This window comes from Ambystoma mexicanum, chromosome 3p (genome assembly GCF_040938575.1).
Source record: "Ambystoma mexicanum isolate Mex_15411 chromosome 3p, UKY_AmexF1_1, whole genome shotgun sequence".
Classification (NCBI taxonomy): domain Eukaryota; kingdom Metazoa; phylum Chordata; class Amphibia; order Caudata; family Ambystomatidae; genus Ambystoma; species Ambystoma mexicanum.
In genome coordinates, this window is record NC_090925.1 from 938,969,339 (window position 1) to 938,981,622 (window position 12,284).

The window sequence follows — 12,284 nt, forward strand, 5'->3', positions numbered from 1 at the left end:
AACATCGCATCACCTTCAAAACAATGTGCATAACACACAGGACAATTGGCGGACAAGGAGCCGAATTCCTCCAAAAGAAATTAACTATCTACAAGCCGACAAGTCTCCTCAGATCAAGCAACGAAATCCGTCTGGAAGAAAAACCATACCTAAAGAAAAAACTTGAAGTCTCCTTCTCCCACGTAGCCGCAAAAACCTGGAACATCCCGAAAGAAACACCAAAGACCATCTACTATTCAGAAAACTACTAAAAACTTGGCTCTTCAACATCACAGACTCAAACTGAAAAACTAAACTGGAAAAAAAAATAAAAAGGTTGACAATCTAGGACAATGACATCCAAAACCGAATAAAGAATCTTTTACTATAACAAGAGATACAACACTAAGCCTAATGGGACACAAACGACACCCATGAGGACCGAGTCCAAAATCCCTAGCCAACTCCCAGCGAACAAACATCACCCAGGCGATAAATGCTACTAAGTTCAAACCTGTATAAAGATAGGTGAGCATTGGCACCTTCCACACCAACTAAGCTGTGGATATTGGCAGGACCATGGTGAATGAAGGCAGACACCGCGCACAGAGATAATTGCAAGCACTAGCATTGCCCCATTCCAAAGGGGGTATTAGCGGTAACATGAATGAACAACCGAATAAGAGGGAGAAGCCTAGGAGGGAGCAAACCCAGGCTTACCGATGCCACCCTCCTACTAGATTAGATTGGGAATGCTCTCTGGGCCAGACTGCAAGGAATGCACAGACGTCTGCCTTCCCCGCACACAACCAGTTGCCACATAGACGGCCGGTACACAACTTGGGCAAGGTTATGCATATAAACGGATGATATGGAAAAGTGACCGTGAGAGTCGCACAACCCTGTTCTGGACGCAGATACAGTGACACTCGCACCCCACTGAATTGGAAATGGGGAAATGTAGCGCCTCACTTGTAGACAGCAATGCCAATTAACCAATCCACTAACAACTTCAACCTCTGCATACACCTCTCAAACTCGAACCATACACAACCACAAACCTACAACAAAACAATCCGCACAAACTTCACTTCACTGCATCAACAAAACAAAGCACACATGAACCACCACAACAGAACACGTCTCCCAACAGTATAACACACCAAGCCCAGCCAACGGAATTACGGGCTGAGGCCGCCAACAGCACATTACTGCTCTCTTGCACTTCTCAGCTCATCCCACTAACTCCCCCAAAGCCCCTCCTTTTATTTCAGTGCTGCCAGGGGACCACTCCGGTGGTGATAGTGCGTGGTACAAATATCCTTTAACATTACCATTTTATGAGGCGTGAGCCCCTAATCGCAGTAATCAGCCAGTTATTTCTGTCTCACTCTACGGTAATGCTCTCTGGGTGTGAGTTGGTCAGTCTCCTATGAGTGTCATGTATAGTGGGGTAGAGGCCTACAATCAATAATGCAATTTGAAGTAGGGGACTGCCAGATTTGAGCGTCCCATATAGTGGGGGGGAGAGGATTATGCCTGACAGATCAAATGGGTGCAGTGCTAAACACAGTTAGGTTTGAGACACAGGTGACCAAAGAATTGTAATACTAAACACAGGTAGAGTAAGGTAAGTATAACCTAAGGCAGACTTATTCTAGACAGGCTAACAGCAAGCAGGGGGGGAAGCAAGTCCCCACTGGGGCACTCTTACATTTATATCCTAACGGCAATAGTAAAGTAAAGCCAACAGCTTTACTTTTTCAGAAGAGGTATGACCAATTGTCAGTTGAGTAAAATAACCTTCTGTATACTTTTCAGAATGGCACAACACACATTCAAGGTAAGTAAGAACGTTTGTAACTGTTCACTCTGTTACAGTCATCAACCAACTCTTTCACAAGTACTTTTAAAAACTTGTTATACTTGGATCTGTTATTTTTCCGTCGCGGAAAAGTCAGCAACAAAGGTTTGCATGTGTAATGTGCAAACCACAAAGGTTCGCATATTTCCCATGCAAACACGCATTCAAAAGCCCTACATACCCACACACCCACGACACACCCCAGACCCTGAACACACCCCCAAAATAAACCCTACTTACCTTCTCTTCACACTGTGTCCCTGCAGCACCTGTTCCCTTTCACTTCCGTGATCGGGAAAGGGCGCCGCAGGGTCCTTTTTTCTTTCTTTTTTTCCTCTGGTGTGCTTCGGGGTGTCCCTGCAACACCCCGCTCACTATACCACAAAGTATAGTGAGCAGGGTGTTGCGGGCGACGCCCCTGCAGTCTTTTTAAAAACATTTTTTATACTTCACTACAATGCTACCACCAAAGGTTCAAACTTTTGGTGGAAGCATTTTTCAGACTTTTTGTATGATCAGACCTTTTTTTTCAGATCGATAATACAATTCCTTATACTTTAAAGACAGCATCCTTTACTTATCCAGACGTTCCCTATTCTATTGCATGAGTTCATTTGGGGGCAGAAGAGGGACTAGTGTTCTACGAGCAAACTGTAGGCAGGGTGAGACTGGGTTCTGTTGCAGGCAAAAGTCAGAGTGCCTGTCGAAGACTGTTCAACACGCAAGTCGTTGGCTTTAAAGTTAGTTAGGGTATAGGGACTTCTGCGAAGACACCCTAGGATAATGCCAGCTGTGGACCTGGGTGAACTGGATGAGAGGACTCCCAATCACCCACACCCCAAAGATTTACAGAAATCACTAAGGCTTAAGTTAAGCATTTACCCTAGCCAACACAGAACCTTAGCACGGAAGAAGAGTTGCAGGAAGAAGACATCGGGATCTGCAGCCAAAAGCCTGGTCTTTGATTTTCTTCATCATGAGCTTTGAAGACCGGACACTGGAATGGCTTTTGCAGCAGTGTTCACTGGGAAGGCTTCAGGCAAGAGTGAGTTTGTTTTGGCGTCCTTTTCAGCAGCCATAATAAGACTGAATCAGACTACGCTTTTCACATTACTTGCCAGATCCAGCACTCTGAGGGCACATTTCGGACTTGGTTCACGTCGCTGGAGGAACTGCAGGATGCCACCAAAGTTTCTGATTGATCCGAAAGACTGCACTGCCCACTAGCTGGAGGTACCAGGGTTTGGGTAATTGCAGCCCTGCAAGTTCTCAGCACAATTCGGGATGTCTCAAAATGCACGTCTTTTTGTGTAGTGAGCTCACCAGGCTCTGGGTTAGGGGTTCATCCTTTTCGGGATCCCCAGGTCTATTGGAAAGAAGGGTAGCAGGCGCTACAGTCGCTGGAAATTGCTACTGCTGTCTTTCCTCTTCGGTTTCAAATCCAGTGATCGACTATCTCTTCAGCTTCCCAGATCATATTTTTTATGCAGGCCTGCCAAGCAGACTTGCCACATTCAAACTTGCTGGGGGCTGCGGAAAACAAAGGGCTTTAGAGTTTGACGCCTCCCTCGCTTCCTGCCTTCAGACACTCTGGAGCCTGTGCGGGCTTGACTAAGGTCTCCTGCTGAAGATGGAAATCGCACCAAGGATTTTCCCACCCTGGTGGTCAGGGAAAGGACAAGCAACACTAAAATGGCAAACCACGACGACTGTGGACAATTTGATTAAATGAGCACCCATGGGTACCTTTACCAGGGCTGTGCAAAGAACCCCTTGGTGAAGGAACACTGAATTGGTAAAAAGGTTTACTGCCACCATCCATTAGTAGCTTGTCCCTGTAACTGACATGTTGCAGTTAGTGAGAAAGGGGATGCATTGGATCTCCCCAGCTCTCCAGACATAAGGTGGGGTGTGCTGGTCTTGCCTAAATAAAGTTTAGAGAGGATCAAATGTACTTTCTATCCTTGAACTGTAGTTCTCACAAGGTTAGCCAGAGAAAGTTAAAAGGAGAGCCCAAAGAGCAAACCAACAATAGGCAGGATATGCCAAAAGTTGTCGGAGGATAAAATTAAAAGGTCACTGCGGTCTTAAAAAATTACACCCATTTAAAGAGTAAAAGGTTCTGTGAGTGTGGAAAAAGGTTCCCATTCACTGAGGCATAGGGAAAAAATATCCACCAGTAAAGCAAAACGTTCTGGGCTTAACACGGGTCAGGTAGATTTATCATTGATATGAACATTTTACCTCACACTACTGGTGGCTGTTTGATGTTTTTTACTTTCATTTTGCACCTGAATTTGTTGAACGAAGGAGTAATTTGTGGGAGGAAGATTGCATACATGATAAATACTATAATTCTGTTGCTGAAAGTAATTTAATTGTGTATGTGCTGTGTATGCCATGCATCCAATTCCAGGTGTGTTAAATGCTATGCTTCTTTAACAGGTACTGGTTTACAGATCCCACCAGCAGCGCAGCAAGCACTTCAGATGAGTGGGTCTCTAGCATTTGGCGCTGTAGCAGGTAAGATTTCTCATTTATCCCCTCTGTTCCACCCCCACCCTTTTATTTTTTTTTTGTCTTGTGGCACCTGGAAACTCAATTGCTGTATAGTGCGCCTTATAAATAACCTTTTACAAACTACCCGATCATTATACAATCTTAGCAATTTGTAATCCTATTAAATAAAAAAACATTTGTGTAAAAAGGGGGTTTTTACTTCAGTGTTTGGGTACTTTTATCAGACACATTTCAAGGGATAGCCATTATACTCCTACATCCTGTTCCCTTTCCTCCAAACTGTATGGATGTCCCTGTATGCCAGACCCATCCTAGAGAAAAGTTACAGGTAAGTAACTTGTTCCTTTTTCCTGGGACTAGGTCTCAAGGTTTGTAAAAGGCTGCAGGCCTGCAGTGTCTATGTAGGGTAGCAATATGTAAAGTAGCACGTCCTAACAGAAATTGCTGATGAAGAAAGGAAGACTGGAGCATCCCTTGTATGGAAGGAGGAGGTGTAGGATGGAGCCATGCCCATATCCAGTGACCAAACCAAGAGTATCAAAGCGCCTGCCTGGCACCAGTTTGGGAGTAGAAAGGAACGGTTGAGGAACAGCAGACCGTTCAGGCAGCAGAGTTCTTTGCTCCTATGCTCATTTCTGTAAATTATGAGTTTGGGATCCTTGCAAGATAGACTCTTGGCCTTACTTCCCTCGAGGGGTTTACTTTACTCTGGTGTGGTTAGGAACACCCTTATAATTATGGATACCCTTGTAAGTTGGTCTACCTTCAAAAATGCGTTGAGACCTTCGATTCAACCGCCGGAAAGCCTTGCGGCTATTTCTTGCAGCCAGAGAGCACAAGGGCACCCCCTCTCGTAGGAGTATTCTAAATGCCCCCCACCTCTCTAAGGCCTTATTGGGAAAATCCTACTCCTTCTGGGTAAGCTTTTCCACTTCTAGGTCCTTCTGCCTCTTCACTGTGGACTAGGGAGAGATTTGAACTATACATGGACAAAATGGCTGTTGTTTGACTTCTCTGACCGGCCTTTGGCTATCACCTACACATACCCCTGACCCGAACATCTGCCTAGATCCCCCTTCACATCCACAAAGGGATTTGTCACCTGTTGAAGACCAAATGTTGTTCAATGCTGTTTTAAAAAGAGCAGCTGGTCATTTCCAAATTGCAACTCATGAAACAACTCCAGATTCAGACTTTGTTGAGCATATCCTGAGGGAGTAGTGTCCGACTAGTCAAGCCATCCCCGACTGAACTTTTGGTGCCTGGCCCCTTCCTTACTGTCGCTCACACGTTCCGGGTTGAAAAATTGTTACATCCATCACTTTCCGACCCACTCTATATAAGGGGTCATGCTACACCGGACTCCCTGGCGGTTACTACCACCCTGAAAAGGGCAGGGGTTACTGTCCTCAGTGGAAGCCTCTCCGTACAAAGACTGTAAAAGGCTTTATGCTCAGGGTAAATGGGTCACTGCCACTGCGGTCTGCTCTACTAGAATTGCAAACAATACCGCTCTCCTGGCAAGTTACAGCTATGTCCAATGGGGATGGGGGGTGGTTACTTGTCAACCCCTGGGAGGGGAATCCTATCAGACCAGTGGGTGCTAAATACCGTTGCCCATGGCTACTACATAGTTTCACCGCCCACCTCAATACCACCCGCCAAAAGGCAGACTCCTGTTGCCAGAACACCTGCGCATCGAGCTGGAAAAAGTTCAGGTCCTGCTGGAAAAGGTCGCCATAGAAGTTGTCCCCATTTTCCAGGTAAACAAGGGTATTTATTCAGTGTTCTTCCTTGGCCCAAAAAAGGATCTCACCATGCGCCCTTTTTTTAGACCTGCATGTGGCGAAAAGGTATTTCAAATCTCAAACATTCAGGATGACGACACTGCACGAGATAATCCCGCTATTTGCCGTATTCAAAGCACTGAAAGCCTTTCAAAGTTGGGGAAAGACAGTCCTGATCCTCAGACAGCTCCATGGCCATGTACTAACTGAACAAGCAGGGGGGAGGGGGGGCACACACTCCAGGGCTAGCCAAGCTGTCCGAGAACATTTGGAAATGGGCTCTCAAACACAGGATGTTCCTGTTGTCCCAACACGTTACAGGGGAACTCGATCTTCTCCAGCATGGGGTCTGGCATGGATTCACATGCTCATGAATATTCTCCGTGGTCAGGCTGGGAATCCTCGGTAAAGGAAAAAAATCAGTTTCACTTCTCAACTCTTTCGCCTAACACCCAATCCCTGGTCTCTGGGTCATACTGCCCTCTACCTAAGCACCTCCTCTGGCAGCCATCTTCAGATTTTTATTGCACGTTCAAGTGTTGGGAGTCCTTGTGCTAAAGCGCTCTAGCTTTTACTGCATATTGTGTTTTTTCAAAGTTTTCTCTAATTTTTCGGTTAATTGAGCCTCAAGCTCTACTGATCAACGGGAACCCGTTTTCGGAAGCTTCTACACCCCTCGAGGGCGATTGAACTTCACTTCTCGGAGGATTCCAGAAGTTTCTTGAGGCCTACCCCGCGTGGACATGGCCGAAGATAAAGGAGACTCGACGCCTCTGTTCAAGATCTGCCCAGGATGTGGATCACGGAACATTTTCCTGGAGGATGGGCATTCCTGGTGCCTTTACTGCCTACACGCAGATGAATCGCACGTAGAGGCTTGTGCGTTCTGCAAGGATATGTCCTTCCGCACCATAGCAAATGTCGCCAACGGGTTGCAGAGTGGCTAGAGGCTAAGAACCTGGCAGCAGGAGAGTGCTCTGGCGACGGGGGCCCAACAGAAGTCAAAGCACCGCAGGCACCGGGTGCACCATTGGTACGGGCTCTGCGGCACCCAGGCTGGGCGCAGCATCGCTGGCGCAGTCAACAATGAGCCAACGCTCCCGCTCAGCGAAGAAAAGGAAGTTGGAGCACCTGGGTAAGCTTCTGGAGAAGGCCCGATCGACTCCTCCGGAGAAAGGCAAGGGGGAGCGAGGAGCTGACCCTCCCCCCACGGTGAAGGCCTCAGACACATCAAAGGTCACGAAGGCCCATGTTCACCAGGCAAAAACATCTATTGAGGGAGTGGTGGCATCCCTAACGAAGGCTGCGGATGCGGGTTCACAGGAGACATCCACCAATATGAGATTCCCTCCCCGCCTGGAGGGAATCGTCTTTTCTGCCCATTGAGAAGACTCCCATGAAGGCGCTGCTGTTTATCTCCCTGAGACCTTTGCCCCTGGCCGAGGAGAGGGAGCACGGTATTCCTGTCAGACTCTGATATCTCCTCATAGGAGGAGCTTTCAAGCCTGGGAAGCAGGGCGTCGAGGCCAGGTCCTACGAGAAGGACCCCCCACCCCCAACAAGGCGGATGAGGAGAGCGACGAGGGAACCGACTAGGAGTGGCAGGGCCGTGACCGGACAGCACACAACTTCCGACCTTCCCGTTGAAACTGCCTCCTCCACTGACGCACATGTCGGAGGACATCCTGCAAGCTCTGCGCACCGTGTGCACTGATACGGACCGGGTTGCCCACGCCTCCGACGGGTGAGCCGGCGCCTGGACCTTCATGGGATCCACCAGCTAAGAGGAGACAATTCCACTGTCCTCCACGTACCATCCCCTCGGCCGAGGCGGAGCTGGATACGGCGACGACGGAACAGATCTGTCGCCGGTTCCCAGGGCTTCTCCCCCCAACGAGATTGTCTCCTTCCACACCATGATCTCTAGGGCCTCGGAACTGTTCCAGTTCAACCCTGAGGAAAAGAGGAAGGAGGGATTTCTTGATCAACGACGAGAGGCCAAGAGGAAGACCGTGGTCTCGATCCCGCTGTTGGATGACATTTGGGACTAAGGGCTGTCCCTCTTGAAGAACTCGTCCTCGTCTCTGGCGAAGAGAGACCGGTATGAGAAGAAATACTGGGTTGCAGACTCTGCACCAAAATGTCTCAGAGCACAGCCGTCCTCAGACTCGGTGGTCTCAGCGGCCGTCGGGAAGAAATTTGCAGGGTTGGCGGCATCGGATTCCACTTCCCCACCGCACAGCGAGGGAAAGAAGCTAGACTCGTGGGACGAGTCATCTCGGCGGCGACGGCCATTAAGGCAGCCAACGCCCTCGCCATCATGGCCCGCTACGAAACGGATCTGTGGTATAAAATCGCCCTTCTCTTGTTTGGGAGGAAGTCTAGGAGGGCGGAGGCCCTTGAAATCCTACAAGAGTGCGAGGTGGCATTGGACCATGCCATCACTGTGGCCACGGACAGTCGACAACGGGTTCTGCCAGATAGGCAACAGCGTTTGCCTTCGTCGACCAGGTTGGCTCAAGGCCACCAACTTTCGTCAGGACGTCCAGCCAAGGGTATTGGAAATGCCTTTCGGGGACAACTTGTTCGGCAAGACGGTGGACGAGTCGCTGCAGGCCATCAAGGCAGACGGAGACGGCCTGTGTCTTGGGGACTCTCCAGCAGCGACGGCTGTTGTTTTGGGCTTCCGGAGGCAAGTCACAGGGTGCCTCCAAAGGATTTGGTGGCAGCCTTTCTCTTTACCGTCAAGTGGCCCGTTCTTCGTCCCAGGGAGTCTACATGGGCCACAGCAAGGCCGGAGGAAATCGTCGTCGCCAAGGGGCCCAAGGTGGTACGGCCTCAACGAAACACAACTGAACCGGCCGTGATGTCGGGCCTCCACACGAGCACCCCGGTGGGAAGCCGGTTGGCGATCTAGTCCATCTCTACTGACCGTTGGGTGCTGGATGCCCTGACCCTGGAGTTCCAAAGGAAGTGACCCCGGTTTCCACCTTTGGCCAGTAAAGAAAACAAAGTTCCGCAACTGCTTCTGGAGGTACGAGTGCTGCTGAAAAAGGGCGCGATAAAACTCATCCCGAAGAGGCTCCGGAGTATACTCGCAGTACTTCCTCGTCTGAAAGAAGACCGGCGTTTGGCGAACCATTCTAGACCACCACCACCACCTCAACAAAATACATCAAGTCCTAGAAGTTCCGAATGGTCACCCTTCAGCATGTGCTTGGCCATCTGGAGGAAGATTTCCTGTCGTCGCTGGACTTGGAGGATGCTTATTTCCACATCCCCATCCACAAGGGGCATCAAAGGTTTCTGCGCTTCGTGGTCCAAGGATGGCACTATCAATTCAAGGCCCTTCCCTTTGGTTTGAAGTCTGCTCCAAGGGTCTCCACAAGTGCCTGGCACCGGTGGCAGTGTGGCTGCGCCTGCAGGGGGTCCACGTCTACCCCTATCCGGACGATTGGCTCATCCGAACGAAGTCAAGGGAACTCGCTGTAGAACACACAGCGAGGACCGTCCGCCTGCTCACGGAACTGGGGTTCTCAAACTATGCAAAGTCCTGCTTGGTGCCATCGCAGGACGCTCGGTTCCTGGGGTCCAGGTTCAACACAGTGGCGCGCCTGACTGCTACGTATGAGGACAGGATGAAAGCCATCCTGTGCAAGGTACAACGGCTGTTGACCATGGAAGTTGCCAGGGTGAGGTCCATAAAGTCCCTGCGCGGCATGATGTCATGCATTTACCTCGTTCGGCTGTGCAGGCTGCAGATGCGACCGCTGCAGGAGTTCCTCGACACCTGTTTGATTCAAGTTGCAGGAAGCTTTGAGGACAAGATCGCCCTCAACGAGACATTCCGTCGAACGATTCGGTGAAAGGGTGCCCACACATCTAGCGGCGGGCACAGACTTTCAGACCCCAGCACATCAGTAGACAGTGACGACTGACCCATCCCTGGAGGGATGGGGCGTGCACACCAGAGATCTCCACGCAAGAGTCATTTGGCTACCGCAGGAGAAGTCGTTGCACGTCAACTTTCTGGAACTCTGGGCTGTGTTTTGGGACCTCAGATCTTTCCTCCCGTCCCTCAAGGGCAAGGTGGTGCGGGTCTTCACCGACAACACCACCACGATGTTCTACATTCCAAAGCAGGGGGGCACCAGATCCCCGGCACTTTGCAAGGAAGCGCAGGACCTGTGGCACTGGGCCGTCGCCCAGGGGATGTTCCTGGTACCCTTTCATCTGGCAGGAGTGAAGAACACTGTCGCTGACACATTCAGCAGGGAGCAGCATGCTTGCCACGAGTGGGAGCTGCGGCAGGATCAAGTGGATCTACTGTTTCGACGACGGGGCAATCCTCTAATCGACCTTTTTGCGACGGTGAGCAGCTTGGGGGATGCATTCTCCTTCCCCTGGGGGACGGGCTGTTCCTCTGTTTCCTCCGTTGCATCAGTCAGCTCAGACAGGCCCGGTGCAGTATGATCCTCATCGCACCGGCGTGGCCGAGGCAGATATGGTTCCCGGACCTTCTGGACATGTCAGTGTCCCTTCCAGTCAAGCTTCCAGCGGATGCAGATCTTCTCGCCAGGGAACGAGGCACGATTCTGCATCACGACCTAGGGTCGCTGAACCTGCAGGCCTGGCTCCTGCAGCACTAGAGTTCAGAGGGTACGAGCTCCTGGTGGACTGCAAGGAGGTACTTGCCAAGGGCTGCTTTGACTCTTGGTGCTACGGACATAAATGAAAGAGGGCTGTCTGATGCCATGCAAGGAAGATAAACCCTCTATGGATTACGACCCCTCAAGTGCTGCCGTATTTACTGTCGCTGGCCAAGGCGGGGCTGGCGCATGACCCCATCAAAATTATTCTTGCGGCTATCTCGCGCTATACCAGAGCTCCAGGGCGATCGTCACTGTGGTCTCATCGCCTTGTTAAGGGGTTCATGAAAGGACACTTATGCTCGTTCCCACCGGTGAAGGCTCCGGCCCCAGCATGGGAGCGCAATGTGGTGCTGACTAGGCTCATGGGTCCTCCGTTCGAGCCTCTGCATTTGGCACCTCAAATTCCGATCGTGGAGGACAGCGTTTCTTGTGGCCATCACCTCCGCACAACGAGTGGGAGAGATCCAGGCCCTCTCCTGTAGGCCTCCGTACTTGACATTCCACGAAACGAGGGTCGTGCTGAGGACGCACCCCTCCATGCCCAAGGTGCAGTCGGACTTCCATCTCAACAAGCGTTGTTGCTTGTTTACTTCCCTTTGCCTTTGCGCCAGCTTAGAGGACTTTGCACTCGCTGGATGTGGCTAGAGCGCTGAAGTTCTATGTGGACCGCACAAAGAGTTTTCGGAAGACATCACAGCTGTTTGTGAACTTTTGCCCTGTGAACCAAGGGAAGGCTCTCTGCAAGGCTTCCATTTCCAGGTGGCTCTCCGGCTGCATCGCCCATTCAACCAGAGCGATCGCTGCAACTACAGCGTTCCTATCTGGTGTGCCCCTGCTGGACATCTGCAGGGCTGCTACTTGGAGGTCGACGCACATCTTCACAAGATTCTACTGTGTCGACCGGGATTCCAGGGAGGAGTCCAGAGTAGGCCAGGCAGTGCTGCGCAACCTGTTGGCTTGAAGGTGAGCCTGGTGAGGAGGTAAGAGATGCTTAATGTTGAGCCTTGCCACCTCACGTGGTTGTGCATCTGTGTACTGCTGAGCATGTGAATCCATGCCATACCCCATACTGAAGAACGAACAAGTTACTTACCTATAACTGTTCTCCAGCATGGGTCTGGCATGGATTCACATGCGAACCCTCCCGCCTACCCCTCTGCGGCTCTTCTCTTGGTCCTACTGCCACTTTGTGCTACCAAATCTGAAGATGGCTGCCAGAGGAGGGGCTTAGGTAGAGGCAGTCATTGGCTGGGGGCGGTATGACCCAGAGACCAGTGATTGGTTGTTAGGAGAAAGACAGTTCAGAAGTGAAACTGATTTTTTCTTTAACAAGGATTCCCAGCCTGACCGAATATTCATGAGCATGTAGACCCATGCTGGAGAACAGTTACAGGTAAGTAACTTGTTCCTTCTCGCGGACGTGCTCAGCAGAGACTTCCCACTGCCCGTAGAGTACAAATGGCGACTACGCAAAGACATCTT

General features: G+C 50.5%; 1 protein-coding gene across 4 annotated transcripts in view; it reads left to right on the forward strand.

Annotated features, from left to right (window-relative positions):
• Positions 1–12,284, forward strand: part of RBM39 (RNA binding motif protein 39) — a 446,237-nt gene that overhangs the window by 237,768 nt on the left and 196,185 nt on the right. For all 4 annotated transcript variants that reach the window (XM_069652240.1, XM_069652241.1, XM_069652242.1 and 1 more), the window contains one exon: positions 4,289–4,366. In XM_069652240.1, the coding sequence (XP_069508341.1) occupies positions 4,289–4,366 (78 nt within the window). The remainder of the gene's footprint in view (positions 1–4,288; positions 4,367–12,284) is intronic.